General features: G+C 49.7%; 1 protein-coding gene across 1 annotated transcript; it reads left to right on the top strand.

The window, feature by feature from the left end:
• Positions 1-4056: 4056 nt before the first annotated feature.
• On the top strand, positions 4057-4881 carry LOC119977640 (uncharacterized protein K02A2.6-like; the record flags this gene model as incomplete). Its single annotated transcript, XM_038818795.1, has 1 exon — positions 4057-4881. A coding segment is annotated over exon 1 (756 nt), but the record flags the coding sequence as incomplete, so codon positions are not given.
• Positions 4882-16209: the final 11328 nt, after the last annotated feature.

Genomic DNA, 16209 nt, shown 5'->3' with positions numbered 1-16209 from the left:
CAGGTTAGATTAAGGGCTTATTGAGATAGGACGGAAGAGTGCTCTTTCAGGGGGTCAGACTCGATGATTCTATGAATTATTCATTCCAGTCATTTCAGTCCCCTCGATATTCTGAAAACAATTTTTAACACATTTTAAATTGAGTGAAATTATTTTGTTCCTATTTTTTAAATTATTGATAATGATTGACAGACCAATAAAACATTGATATTTCTGTTGAGTGGAGTGGTATTTCAACACATTACTGATTCATAAATGGGTGATTTTGTTTTATAACTTAGTTACGTGACTCTCTGTCTTCATCTAAGTTTGCTGATGATACCAAGCTAGTTGGCAAGATAAGCTGTGGGGAACACACAGAGAGGCTCCAAAGAGTTTAAGTGAGTGGGCAACAAGATGACCGATGTTGTATAAAGTGAGAAAGTGTCAAGGTATTCACCTTGGTCATAATAGGAAAGCAGATTTTTAAAAAGGTGTGGAACTTCTAAATGAGACTTTGGTGTTCTTGTACAAGGAATGCAAAATGTTAGCATGTAGATGCAGCAAGCAATTGGTAAATCATATGTTGGCCTTTATTGCAAGGGGATGGGAGTGCAGGAATAAAGAAGTCTTCCGACTCTTGTATAGGGCTTTGCTGAAACCACATCCAGAGTACTATTTGTCGTTTTTGCCTCTGTATTTAAGGAAGGATATACTTGCATTGGAGGCTGCACAGTCCTGGGATGGTGGAGTTGTCCTGTGACAACAGGCTGAGTAAATTATGTCTATATTCTCTTAAATTTAGAAGAGTGAGAGGCGATCTCATTGAAACATACAAGATTGTGAGGGGTCTGAGAGGGTGGACACTGAGAGATTATTTTTGTTGGTCGGGCAATCTAAAACGCAGGGGCACAGACAAAGGATAAGGCAGCCAATCATTTAGGACTGAGGTGTAGAGAAATTACTTCACTCAAAGGGTTGTGAATCTTTGGAATTCTCTCCCACAGAGGATTGAGGATACTCAATCATTGAATGTGTTGAGGGTTGCGATAAACAGATTTTTGATCTCTCAAGGAATTTGGGGAGGGAGTGTGTAGTGAACTCCAATTGGCTTTATTAGTTGGCCAATTGGAGTATGAGCTCCCTCAATGATAGCTCATTGAGGGGGCCCATATAATCACCTGTGTAGGCTTTGTGAGCCAGTCTTAAGTTGACTGGACTGCTAGCAGCACTGTTTGTAGCTGCTCCTGTAATATCGTTATTGTAAATAAATATTGGTGTGGTGACGGAACTCATGCCTCCCGTGGATTACTACAGTGGCGATGCGGTAAACTACGAATTTTGCGGAGACCAGCTGCCGCACTCGGAGGGTAAGCCTTGCCATTTTAAAAATGCCGTTTTTTGGGAGGTTAGTGGCATTCGACCCGGCTATTGAGGACTTGTCCCAGTATGTGGAGAGAATGTGTTACTTCTTCCGGGCAAATGATATTCTGACGGACGAAAGGAGATGGCTTATCCTGCTGTCGGCGTGTGGACCCTCCGCTTTTGCCATTATGCGTAGTCTGACTTATCCCGATGCGCCGGACACGAAAACTTTCCAAGAAGTAACGGAATTGGTGAAAGAGCACTACGACCCAAAACCACCCCTCATTTTGCGTAGGTACAGATTCTACACAGCGAAGCGGGAAGACAGGGAGTCAGTCATGAATTTCTTGACCCGCCTGAGAAGGCTGGCGGTAAAATATGAGTTCGGCCCGACGCTAAATGAAATGCTTCGGGACTGGTTAGTGTGTGGTATAAACAACCTCACAATACAGAAACGCCTGTTGGCAGAAACGGAGCTAGACTGCAGGCAGGCGTTACAGCTCGCACTGTCCCTAGAAAAGACAGCAAGTGGGGCGCAGGAACTACAGGGCACGCCAATGGAGGTAGATACCTGTGAGAGGGACTACCACAAAGGGTCCTGCTACCAGATAGCCGCTCTCAGGAAAAACCTGAGGAATAGAGGGAAAAAGGAAAATCCCAGAACTGCCCCCAAGTCTGCCAGGACTAACTGGAGACAGAGGGAAGTACCGGCTGAGGCTCCCCCAACAGAGAAGGACCGTTTCTGGCACCAGACAGAGTGGGGTAACAATGACAGAAACCCTAGAAGGAGGTGGCAAAAGAGGAATAACAGGTGGAGACGCAGGGAAGTACACAATCTAGACGCCCCATCCTCCTCCGAAGGGGAACAATTATATAATATTACAATGAAGAAAGCAGAACCCATTAGGATTACCCCACGGGTGAACGGGCGGCCGACAATAATGGAAATAGACACGGGTGCGGCTGTATCAGTAATGGGAGTGGCAGCATTTAGAAAAATCATAGATGGACTCCAGCCACTAACCCTAACAAAGACATCGACAAAACTTAAAACCTACACGGGGGAACCCCTGGAAGTTCTAGGCACGACTCAAGTACTTGTGGAATATGAGAAACAATTGCTCAGATTACCATTGACGATAGTAGAGGGCTCCAGACCAAGCTTAATTGGACGGAACTGGCTGAAAGACCTAAAATTAGACTGGATGAAAATTTTCCAGAATGGAAGCGGGCAGTTGAGTGGAGTACTCCAAAAATACCCGGAGGTCTTCCAGGAAGGTTTGGGGAAAATCATAGGCGCCAAAGCAACTTTGCACATGGACCCAGAAGCCCTTCCGAAATTTTGTAAGGCCAGGCCGGTACCTTTTGCATTAAGGAAGAAAGTAGATGACAAAATAGAAAGGTTACGGCGCGACGGCATTATCAGACCAGTACAGTTTTCGGAATGGGCAGCGCCGGTGGTACCAATTTTGAAGCCAGACAGCTCAATACGTCTCTGTGGAGATTTCAAACAGACAGTAAACAAATACGCACTGCTGGACAAATACCCAATCCCGAAAATAGATGACCTATATGCCAAATTGGCAGGTGGGCTTTTGTTCACGAAACTAGACATGAGCCACGCCTACCTGCAATTAAAACTGGACAAGGGCTCCCAGAAGTTCGCTACGATCAACACCCTGAAGGGCCTTTTTCGTTATACTAGGCTACCTTTTGGAGTGTCATCAACCTGCGCTATATTCCAGCGTACGATGGAAAATAATCTGCAGGGACTACCGCAGGTGGCGATTTATTTGGACGATGTCTTAATCACGGGTAGGACAAACAGGGAACACTTAAGGAACCTGGAGGACGTGCTCAGGCGTTTCGCAAAGGCAGGCGTAGGGCTAAAAAGGGAAAAATGTGTTTTTCTGGCCCCACAAGTGACGTACCTGGGATATAAAGTAGACGGGTCAGGCTTACATCATTGGAAGACAGAGTAAGGGCAATAAAAGAAGCCCCAGCTCCCACCACGGTCCAGGAGTTACGATCATTTCTAGGGTTGGTAACCTATTATGGAAAATGTATTGAAAATTGGGCATCCATCCTAGAACCCCTCCACCAGGTACTAAAAAAGGGGCAAGAATGGAAATGGTCCACCCGCCAAAACCGAGCATTTAGGGACATTAAGGAACAGCTGTCATCCGAAAATGTCCTAGAGCATTATGACCCAAGGAAGGAGTTGGTGGTCACTTGTGATGCATCCCCCTATGGGGTAGGAGCCGTCTTAGCCAATAGAGGAAGGAATGGGGAAGAACGGCCAATAGCCTATGCTTCGAGGACCTTGGCGATGGCTGAGAGGAAGTATGCCCAAATCGAGAAGGAAGGACTGGCGGTGATATTCGCAGTAAAAGAATTTCACCAGTATCTGTACAGGCGGAAATTCACCATAGTGACGGACCATAAGCCGTTATTAGGGTTATTAAAAGAAGACAAGTCAATACCCCGATTGCATCAGCTAGAATCCAACGCTGGGCGTTGCTACTGGCAGCATATAGATACGTTCTGGAGCACAGACCGGGAACGCGAGTAGCACATGCAGATGCTTTGAGCAGACTTCCCCTCCCGGACACTCCGCCGCAAATACCAAAAGTAGAGGAGACAGTAATGACTCTAAATTTTTTGGACACCCTACCAGTAGACGCACAACATATTCGGTTGTGGACACAAAAAGACCCAGTTTTAGCCAAGATAAAGCATTTACTGCTAACAGGGGAACTGGAAAGACCAGTGGAGCCCCAGATGCACCCATACTGGAGCAGAAGGGACCAAATAACCGTAGAAGACGGGATCCTATTATGGGGAGCCCAGGTAATCGTTCCAGCTCAGGGCCATCAGGCAAGCTTAACTGAGTTACATCACGGACACCCAGGGGTGTCTGAAATGAAGATGCTAGCTCGAAGCTACATTTGGTGGCCAGGTTTGGACACAGACATAGCAGCCTTGGTACGTTGGTGCCAGGAGTGCCAACAGGGGCAAAGAGTGCCACCAGCGGCGCCATTGCACCCGTGGGAATGGCCAGGCAGACCGTGGACCCCCCTGCATATTGACCACACCGGCCCTTTCATGGGCTCAATGTTTTTGGCGATAGTGGACGCCCACTCCAAATGGTTGGACGTCCAGCGGGTAAACACGGCAAGCACAGCATCGACAATTGAAAAGCTCAGGGCCTCGTTTGCAACACATGGACTTCCAGAGGTATTGGTGTCGGACAACAGAACGGCATTCACAAGTTGGGAATTTGGAAAATTCCTGAAGGAAAACGGAGTCCGTCACATCAAAACGGCCCCTTACCATCCAGCGACCAACGGCCTGGCAGAGAGAGCGGTCCAGACACTTAAATCAGGACTCAAGAAGCAGCCGGCAGTGTCAATAGACACAAAGCTCTCCCGCTGGCTGTTTGATTACAGGACCACACCGCATTCCACAACTGGCATACCGCCAGCTGAACTCTTAATGGGAAGGCGGCTGCGAACAAGGCTGAGTCTCCTTTTCCCAAATTTAACGGGGAAAGTGGAGAAACAACAGGAGGCCCAACGCAGGGGGCATGATAATAGTCGGCAGCAGAGACATTTCCAGGTGGGGGCACCGGTTTGGGTCAAGAATTATGGGAATGGACCAACGTGGGTCAAAGGCACGGTAGAGTCCCAAACAGGGCCCATATCCTATGAGGTTTCAATAGGAAGTAAGGTGCTGAAGAAACACCTAGACCAAATAAGGGCAGCGGAACCACACCTGGAGGCAGGCGAAGCAGGACCACCTCAAGCTGGGATAGCCCAGACGGAAAGGATACCCACACCCCAGCCCCAAGCAATTTCTCCAGACCCCGTCATCCAGTCATCAGAGTCGGAGATGGACACACTCGACGAGGCCGCCGCGACACCTCTCCCCGAGGAGGAGGAAGAACAATTTCCAAGGAGGTCGTCAAGGAAAAGATGGGCACCTATAAGGTGCACCCCACCCACTTCAGAGAACGACCCGGCGGACGACACAGAGGTGACAGACCCAGACATGAGGAGCAGGAAGAAGCTCAGAGGAATGCCAGCTGGCAGGAATTCCTCGGACCTTGGGGGGGAGGGGTGTAACGAACTCCACTTGGCTTTATTGGTTGGCCAATTGGAGTATGAGCTCCCTCAATGATAGCTCATTGAGGGGGCCCATATAATCACCTGTGTAGACTTTGTGAGCAGGCTTAAGTTGACTGGACTGCTAGCAGCACTGTTTGTAGCTGCTCCTGTAATATCGTTATTGTAAATAAATATTGGTGTGGTGACGGAACTCCTGCCTCCCGTGGATTACTACAGAGTGGGAAAGTGGAATTGAGGCCCAAGATTAGCCAGTATTGTATGGAATTATGGAGCGGGCTTGATGGGCTGAATGGCCTACTCCTGTTTCTTGTGATCTTGTGTTCTCGTCATGCATTGCAGATAAACCGTGCAATTTTTCATTCCATCAATCCTTGACAGGAAAATCGGTCAACTTCCATGACAGGTAGTCTGATCCTTTTATTTAATATTTCATTAGCAAATAAAAAAGTCATCCTCAGGCTGTGTATTGTTTCATTATGCGTTATTCTCTGTGGGCCGCACATCATATGCCACATTCCTCAGTATCAAATGTAGTGCAAGGCAAACATTATTTTCTCTAATAACAGGACTGACTGCCCTGGTGATTACTGGTGCTTACACAGAGCATCGAGTCACAGAATCATACAATTATAAATCATACAATTAATTAAAATAGTACAGCACACAAGAAAGCCATTCACTCCATCTCTGCCCACGCTCTAGAAAAGCAATCCAGTTAGTTCCAGAGCCACATTCTTTCCCCACATTCCTGTCACCTTTTCTCCTTCAAATGCTCGTCTTGGTCTCTTTTGAAGGCTGCTACTGAATCTGCTACTGAACAGATTATCTCGGCTTATCATAACCTCCTCACTTTTGAACAAGCCACCCATTGACTTGACGTTCCGGTCCCCCCCCGAAGTCAATGGTTTTTGACTGGCTCGCCACATCTGCCATGGCGGGACCCGCTGCACCGGGGCTGGGAAATACCAGGCTGCGTCTGATGTACCATCAATTGGATTCAAGACACGATTAGGATCCGAACCGTGGCTTTAATCAGCTAGTTGTTAGCCCGGTGGTCGACTACAGAGTAAGGCCGACCGGCAGGAACTCTGGGTACTTATACCCTGCCTCGGAGGTGGGGTCTACTTGCCTCTCGACCAGTTGGTGAGCAGTCACATGACTAGTCCCAGCCGATCGGACGAGAGGCACATGACTAGCCAGAGCCAATGGGAAACCCATGCTCTGCACCAATTGCAGTGCTCACATTCATACCACCACATTCACCCCTTGTGGAGAAAGAAGGCGGGGGGGGGTGTAAGTGGAAGAGAGAGAGGTGGGGGAAGGGGGTCCGAGGACTGTTGGTATGAGCAGCGAAAATCGAGAAAGGTGGACTGCCCACTGGTTCGTGGCAAAAAAAAACAATAATACTACTACTTAAGGTGCAATGGAATAACAACAAAGCCCAAAATGTCCCATGGCCGCATCAGATGGACACGATCAGCCTGTCGGGTGTCCGTGATGTTCTGGAGGACCGTCGCAGTGGAGCCGGTGACGTCGGGCCGATGGTCGTCGGTCGTAGATGTGTCTCCGTACCCCGGACAGGTGGTGGAGACGCTGTAATCGGGGGAGAGGGGGCATGTGTGCTGGGCTTTGGGGGGTGCGGGGGGCGCTGGGGGGAATTGGGGTTGGGGGAAAGTGTTGATGTAGGGGGAGAAGGCCGCACGCCGTTGGGTGTCAGGTCCTGAAGTGAGACCGTAGCCTGCCAACCGTCGGGATACTCCATGTGCACATATTGTGGGTTGGCATGGAGTAACTGGACTCGCTCAACCAACGGGTCGGACTTGTGCACCCGCACATGCTTCCAGAGAAAGATGGACCCGGGGGTGGCCAGCCAGGTCGGGAGAGGGGATCCTGAGGACGACTTCCTGGGGAAAACAAGAAGACGTTCATGAGGTGTTTGATTAGTGGTAGTACAGAGGAGAGACCGGATTGAATGGAGGGCGTCGAGGATGACTTCTTGCCAACAGGCAATAGGGAGATCTCTGGACCGTAGGGCCAGCGAGATGGTCTTCCAAATGGTGCCATTCTCCCGCTCGACCTGACTGTTACCCCGGGGGTTATAACTGGTCGTCCTGCTAGAGGCTATGCCCCTGCTGAGCAGGAACTGACGCAGTTCGTCACTCATAAAGGAGGACACCCGGTCGCTGTGGATGTACGCGGGGTAACAGAACAGGGTGAAGATGGATAGGAGGGCCTTTATGATGGTTGTTGTGGTCATGTCGGGACAGGGAATGGCGAAAGGGAAGCAGGAGTATTCGTCGATAACACTCAAGAAATATGTGTTACGGTTGTTGGAGGGGAGGGGACCCTTGAAGTCTATACTGAGACGTTCAAAGGGGCGAGATGCCTTGATCAGATGCACTCATTCGGGGCGGTAGAAGTGTGGTTTGCACTCGGCGCAGGCGTGGCAGTCCCTGGTGACTGTCCTGACTTCCTCAACGGAGTAGGGCAGGTTGCGGGTCTTAATAAAATGGTAGAAACGGCTGACCCCTGGATGGCAGAGGTCCGTGTGGAGGGAGCGGAGGCGGTCAATCTGCGCGCTGGCGCAGGTACCACGGGTTAGGGCATCAGAAGGCTCGTTGAGCTTACTAGGACGATACAAGATATCGTAGTTGTACGTGGACAACTCGATCCGCCACCGCAAGATCTTGTCGTTCTTGATCTTGCCCCTCTGTGCATTGTCGAACATGAAAGCTACTGACCGTTGGTCTGTGAGGAGGGTAAACCTCCTGCCGGCCAGATAGTGCCTCCAATGTCGCACAGCTTCAACTATGGCCTGTGCCTCCTTTTCCACCGAGGAATGGCGGATTTCGGAAGCGTGGAGGGTTCGTGAAAAGAAGGCCACGGGTCTGCCCGCTTGGTTCAGGGTGGCCGCCAGAGCTACGTCAGACGCGTCGCTCTCGACCTGGAATGGGAGGGACTCGTCAAAAGCGCGCATCGTGGCCTTTGCGATATCCGCTTTGATGCGGCTAAAGGCCTGGCGGGCCTCCATCGACAGGGGAAAGGAGGTGGACTGGATGAGGGGGCGGGCTTTGTCGGCGTACTTGGGGACCCACTGGGCGTAATAGGAGAAGAAGCCCAGGCAGTGTTTGAGGGATTTGAGGGAGTTGGGGAGGGGGAGTTCCATCAGGGGGCGCATGCGTTCGGGATCGGGGCCTATCACTCTGTTAAGCACTATGTAGCCAGGATGGCTAGCCGGTCGGTTCTAAACACGCACTTATCCTTATTGTAAGTTAAATTAAGGAGTTTTGCGGTTCGGAGGAATTTTTGGAGGTTGGTGTCATGGTCCTGCTGATCGTGGCCGCAGATGGTGACATTATCGAGATACGGGAAGGTGGCCCGTAAACCGTACTTGTCGACCATTCGGTCCATCCCCCGTTGGAAGACCGAGACTCCATTTGTGACACTGAATGGAACCCTGAGGAAGTGGTAGAGGCGCCCATCTGCCTCAAACGCGGTGTACTTTCGGTCATTCGCACGGATGGGGAGCTGGTGGTAGGCGGACTTAAGGTTCACCGTGGAGAAGACTTTGTACTTCGCGATCCTGTTAATCAGGTCGGAAATACGGGGAGGAGGATACGCGTCCAGCTGCATAAACCTGTTGATGGTCTGACTGTAATCGATGACCATCCGGTTTTTCTCCCCAGTCCGAACTACCAGCACTTGGGCTCGCCAGGGACTGTTGCTGGCCTCGATAACTCCTTCCTTAAGGAGCCTCTGGACCTCGGACCCGATGAAGGACCGGTCCTGGGCACTGTATCGTCTGCTCCTAGTGGCGACAGGTTTACAATCTGGGGTGAGATTAGCAAACAAGGAAGGGGGGTCCACTTTGAGGGACGCGAGGCTGCAAACAGTAAGAGGGGGAATAGGGCCGCCGAATTGAAAGGTCAAGCTCTGCAGGTTGCACTGGAAATCCAGGCCCAAGAGTGCCGGAGCGCATAGACGGGGGAGAATGAGGAGTTTGAAGTTTTTGAAGACCCTCCCCTGGATCGTGAGGTCCGCTATGCAGCGCCCGGTGATCTGGACGGAGTGCGAACCCGAGGCCAATGTAATCTTATGCTTAACTGGGTGGATGGGGAGCACGCAGCGTCTTACCGTGTCGGGGTGGACGAAACTTTCCTTGCTCCCGGAGTGCAGCAGGCACCTCGTTTTGTGTCCGTTGAGCTGAACCATTGTCGTAGTCTTGGCGAGTGTGCGTGGACGCGACTGGTCGAGTTTGATGGAAGCCAGTCGTGGTGAGAGTTCCAGATCATCCTCAGAGGCAGAGTAATCGCTGGCAGGGCCTTCCGTGTTGGCCCAAGATGGCGGCGCCCAGGACCCGCACGTGGAGTCGGGGTCCCAAGATGGCGGCGCCCAGGACCCGCACGTGTAGCCGGGGCCCCAAGATGGCGGCGCCCATGGCCCCGCACATGGCGTCCGGGGCCCAAGATGGTGGTGCCCGTTGGAACCTCGTGGCGGCTGGGGGCAGTGTCAGCGGCGTCCGCGGGCCGTTTGGGGCAGATGGGAGCGAGGGTCGGGAGGACCATGGGGCCGTTGCGGGGGCCGGGAAGCGGGACGGCGAGGTTGGTGCGCGGCGCGGGGCCCTGGGGGGCCCGGGGGGGGGATCCGCAGAACAGCAGCGACCGACGTGGTCTGGCAGACCACCGCGTAGTGGCCCTTCTTCCCGAAGCTCTTGCACAGAGTGGAGCGGGCCGGGCAACGCGGGCAGGGGTGCTTGGAGAGACCACAAAAATAGCAACGGGGCCCCGCTAGTTTGTCGGAGCGACCCGCAGCGCAGGCTTGGGGGGGGTCGGGGTCCACGGAGGACGGGGGTGGCGCGTGCCATGAAGTCCAGGGGGTTGCTGCGCGGCCGGGGGCGTGTTCGCGGGCGTTCAGGTCAGCAACCTCCAGGGAGGTTGCAAGAGTCCGTGCCTCAGCTAGGCTGAGGGTGTTCTTCTCCAGCAATCATTGGCGGATAGAAGGGGACTGCATGCCACAATGTAAACGTCTCTGATTAAAAGTTCCATGTGCTCAGTTGCCGAAACTTGGAGATACGCGCATGTTCTCCCTTGAGCTGCGAGGGCCCGGTAAAACTCGGCGAGTGACTCACCAGGGAACTGTTGTCTAGTCGTCAGGAGATGCCGTGCGTATACTTCGTTGACCGGCCGGAGAAAGTGTCCTTTGTGAATCTCCATGGCCGCATCATAATCGCTTTCGTCCTCAATCATTGAGTATACCGCCGTGCCCACACATGAGTGGAGGATGTGGAGTTTCTGCTCCTTGGTGGGCTTGCCGGCTGCAGTCGTCAGGTAACTATTAAAACATGCCTGTCAGTGTTTAAAGATTGCAGACGCATTTGTTTCTGATTCTTTTGCCAATCACTTAAAATCTGTGCCTTCTGGTTGTCAACTCTTATGTAATAACAATAATCTTTATTGTCAGCCTTTGAAAAGGGCTTCTCTTTAATTATTTAATTTAAACCCTTGATCATTTTAAACATATTTATCAAGTGTCCTCTGAGCCTTCTCTGAAAGAAGATCAAACCCAGCTTCTCCAATCTAGTGACCTAACCACCCACCATCATCTCTGGAACCATTATTGACTAAGACCCTCCCTCCAACTTTGAATCAAATCCCTTTGTTATTAAACAGAATATAAAAATCCCATGCTTATCACTAAGACAAGAGAGACTTTTTCATACAGTGTATCAAAACTCCATTGCAAAAAGTATCAAAAGCTCTGTTACACACAGTATGAAAACTGTTCTACAAAGGTACCAAAACTCACGGCTTGGACCTGAATACCAGCCATTAAGAGGTGAGGTGATCAGGCTCCCTCGCTTGGTGGATCCCAATGCGCTCTCTGTGTCCCGAACCCAGGACATGGCTTCTTCTGATGGTTATTCCTCCAGGTTATCGCTTCAGAGGTATCCTTATCTCTCGTTTTTATACAGATTTTGCTCATACTTCCAAGATCTTCCCCACCACTCACATTATTTGATTGGCCGGTAATTGCCTGGTTTATCGTTGAAAAAAACAGCAGTCGAGTGGCCTTTTTTAATCTTAAGAAATGAATTACATGCTGCAGGAATAGCTTTCTCTTTCTCTCTCAGCCTCTCTCTTGAATTGAGGAAAATGCTTCAGGAAACTGCTAGAGCCAAAACAGCCACATAACAGCACAGTCAGGACAGATTATGTTTCTCATATCTGTTATTTGGTCAAGGCCGTAACTTCAGGTATGTACCTTCATGTAAGCGTAGTTAGACCTGAGGGATTGTGCTTTTGGAGCCTCCTTCATTAGTCCCTGCTTGTTCAAGTGGCTGTTAATTTTTTCTCCTGGGTTACTATTCAATTGGCATAGTGGTTAGCATAAATGCTTCACAGCTCCAGGGTCCCAGGTTCGATTCCCGGCTGGGTCACTGTCTGTGCGGAGTCTCCACGACCTCCCCGTGTGTGCGTGGGTTTCCTCCGGGTGCTCCGGTTTCCTCCCACAGTCCAAAGATGTGCGGGTTAGGTGGATTGGCCATGCTAAATTGCCCGTAGTGTCCTAAAAAGTAAGGTTAAGGAGGGGGTTGTTGGGTTACGGGTATAGGGTGGATACATGGGTTTGAGTGGGGTGATCATTGCTCGGCACAACATCGAGGGCCGAAGGGCCTGTTCTGTGCTGTACTGTTCTATCTATCTATCTAATTTTCAGGTTTATCATTGTAAAAAGCAGCACCACTGAGAGAGGTGGCCGCTGCTGAGGTTACAAAGAAAAAAGGAGTGTGAATCTATTTTGAGGCACTCTGGAAATGAAGGTAGGAATGTTGTAGCTGTGCTGGGGCCAGGCAAGCTTGTTCTGGTGATTGGAGGGGAAATCCCTCTCGAGGGGGCATCAAGGCCATGAGGGCAGCCATCATGGATCCCTACTTTGAATCAGAGAGCTTCCAAAGGCCAAACCCCCACCGGGAAGCCGCTGGGAGGTTGCATCATCAGTATAATGGGTTAATAGAATAGAAATGCTTATAAGTGGTGTATACTATAATATATCTGTGGCATTGATGCATAATCAATTGTACAAAGACTAAAGTTGGATACAACCATGGCTTTATTGCAGTAAGATGTGTGGCCTCCCACAGCAGCTGGCAAAATGGCTGCTGAATAGAGGACACATTCGTCCTACTGGGTGGAGCCAGCAGGCAGGGGCTACCAGCAAACCTGTAGTGCAGGTCCTACCTTACATCACCTAATACAGGTGTAACAGTGGTTTACCACAGGCATCAATAGCCATGCATGGGAGATTCTGTCAGCAGACACTAATACAGCAGGAGAGATGTGCCGACTCAGTAACCCACCTTTTATATATTGTAAATAGTGTAAAAAAAATGTTTGGAGTACCTACCAGTGTCAGACTACAGTCCCTCTTCACAAGACACATGATACAGCATGTCCATGAAACAGGGTAGCAGTGGTGATGACAACAATCTAAGGAAGAGTTGACGGAACTCCCACAGCCTATGAGGACAACAAAACCTTGTGGACCAACATCCCACAATTATATCTCACCAAGAGGCTACCTGAAGAAGGAAATGATAGTAGCACTAGACAACCAATTTCCCTTTATCCCTCCTGTTTGAAAGATTTGAGGGCGCAAATAAAGGCCGACATTGGAAGACATGGTGCAATAACTTCTTGAGGTACAGAACAATGTGGGTTCTTCTTACCAAAGAGAAGTGACTCCAGGTCACTTTGCACCATGGGGCTCTTTGCTGACGACATCTTTTTCAGCCAGGGGTTTGACAAAATCTCTGATGACATTGACACTGTTTTGACAGCCTGCGTCACATTTTTTGAATTCAACTTGGGATACTACGGCTGGGCAATGTGCTTCAACAACACATTTCATGAGCCAATGGAATTGGTCAAATCATTTCTTACTGCTTTATGCAAGGTAGCTAGTTATAGAACATAGAACAGTACAGCACAGAACAGGCCCTTCGGCCCTCGATGTTGTGCCGAGCAATGATCACCCTATACCCGTAACCCAACAACCCCCCCCTTAACCTTTACTTTTTAGGACACTACGGGCAATTTAGCATGGCCAATCCACCTAACCCGCACATCTTTGGACTGTGGGAGGAAACCAGAGCATCCGGAGGAAACCCACGCACACACGGGGAGGACGTGCAGACTCCGCACAGACAGTGACCCAGCCGGGAATCGAACCTGGGACCCTGGAGCTGTGAAGCATTTATGCTAACCACCATGCTACCGTGCTGCCCACAGTTCACAGTTCTTGTGAACAGGAGTCCATGATAGAGATCGTGTTGCCGCTTGACCATTTCATAGCATGAGTCAAGCCAGCCTCAGCATGGAAGTTCCGTTTATTGCCCTCTGACACATCAAAATGTTGGCAAGGTCCGTTTACCATTTAGTCCCAAACACGATAGCCCCAGCCATACCACCGCCATCTTAAAGTGTTATGCTGTGGCACAAAGAGACAACACAGGTGGCCAGGCTGCCTTGCCCTGGGCTAAGACTGTTTCCAGTGTGGGAGAACAGAGCACTTCCACTGTTCATTCAAAACCTCTAATGAATGGATAAAACATAGGATAACTACAGCTCACATCTCATCCGTGGAGGTCTTGTGGTGCAGTAGGTAGCATCCTTGCCTCTGAGCCAGACGCTCCGGTTGCGAGCCGCATCCCATTCATGATGGCCAAGGCTCGTAACACAGCTAGAGGTTGAATATTAACATTCAAAATCCTTCCAATGCGCACCAATGGTGGGGTGTAAGAGTGGGAGAGAGTCCTGGTCAGCCATATTTGATGCAGAGTGGCGCTCCTCAAGATATAAGCCTCTAGGGCAGCACGGTGGCGCAGTGGGTTAGCCCTGATGCCTCACGGCGCTGAAGTCCCAGTTTCGGTCCCAGGTCTGGGTCACTCTCCGTGGAGTTTGCACATTCTCCCCCACAACCCAAAGATGTGCAGGCTGGGTGGATTGGACTCGCTAAATTGCCTCTTAATTGAAAAAAAAATGAATTGGGTACACTATAAGCCTCTGATGACCTGGAAAAACTAGCTGTGGAAACAGATGGGAGCCTGCTTTGTGCATCATTAGGTGTGGGAATAGAAATAAAACAAAAAAAACAGATCACCCAAAATATAGACCACAAACAAATAAATGCCATATCAGGCTTCCTTGGTGAAGTGGAAGACCATTGCTAAGATCATAGTTCTGTAATATTAGTAGCCAAAGGGTTTAAAACCCACTTTAAGCTCCATGATGTCCAAAGAGCACAAAATAAAGGACGTGGACCATACTCGTGTAAGAGATTTCTGCCTGTAACGTTGGTCCTACAGACTAGGCCCTTTGTAAATACCATGAGCAACTCAGACACTTGACCATCATGGATGACCTCTTGGTTTTTTGATCACCGCTTTGTCATTCCTCAGTCCATTTGGAAGAAGATCGTCCACAGGCTCCCTGGAGACCACGGACATTGAAAAATGCAGAGCAGCACATTGCAATCTGTGCGGTGGACGGGCATTAGGTTTCTGTCCTATCTTGTCACACTTGCCGCATTAATAGCCAGATATCCATGGAACCCTGGTGCATCCAGGTTTACACATTGATCTTGGTGGGGATTTGGGTTCAACACCTTTGGTCATCAAGGCAAGACATATCTTGTTGCTGTAGATTACTATTCCAGACTGCCGGATGTAGTCAAACTCCACACTACTACAGCAGAGACAGTGATCCGGGCACTGCAGAAGAAATCATCTCGGATGATGGTCCACAATTTACCAATTATCACTTCTGGAGATTCACTGCCGATAATTGGACCACCCCCATCACCAGCTCTCCTTTTCATCCTCAGATAGATAGGGAGGCTCAGTGAGAGGGAAGGGTCAGCAGTTTGTATGATGTATAAGAATCCACACTGGCATTCAACCCTATTACATTGTCAAGCCACACTTCTGGCAAATGGGTTTTCTCCAGTCAAGTTGCTCGTGGGCTACAGTCTAAAGATATACATTGATCGACTGCTGAGGAGCCTCTAAACTAAAGTCACCCCTGCTGTGCACAGACAAGTTTCTGTTAAAAACAACAGTGGTAAAATTCCAGCCACAGGGCCAAGACCTGCAACTCTTGCCTTTGGATCTGCAGACATGAGGCAGAAGGTGTCAGCTTACCAGATGCCATGTAGTACTTTCTGATGCAACAGGAGAGCCCAGGTTTCATTGATGTCAGTCACAAGAACGCAGACCAGAAGAGTGGTGAGGGCTTCATGCAGGCTTAATCTATAATCAGGGGACTCTGCGGTGGAGGAGGTGGCAGAGCCAATGCAATGTAAATAGTTTAAAGTAAATAGTTTGGACATAGTTGACACTTATTAAATAAGTAGATAGGATACTTGTGGGGAGGTGTAGAGTAATGTATTAATGGAATGGATATGTGAATGAGTGACATTGACTATGATGTACCTTTGTCAGCAGCGGGCATGTGCTGGAGAGTCTGTACAGCATACACGCAGCACTCATGGCTTCTACCCAATGAATTTCTACTCAGTTCTACATTTCTACTCAGTAACCCACTTTGTATATATTGTGCATAATGTAAATTAACCAGTTTGGAGTAACTGCCTGAGTTAAGCTACTGTCCTTCTTCACAAGATACACAACACAGCATGTCCATATAACCTGTCCATATTATGGTGGCCTCCCCACATGGCAGGT

Source organism: Scyliorhinus canicula, chromosome 1 (assembly GCF_902713615.1).
Source record: "Scyliorhinus canicula chromosome 1, sScyCan1.1, whole genome shotgun sequence".
Taxonomy (NCBI): domain Eukaryota; kingdom Metazoa; phylum Chordata; class Chondrichthyes; order Carcharhiniformes; family Scyliorhinidae; genus Scyliorhinus; species Scyliorhinus canicula.
Note: the sequence above shows the minus strand (reverse complement) of the source record. Positions and strands in the feature narration are given on the sequence as shown.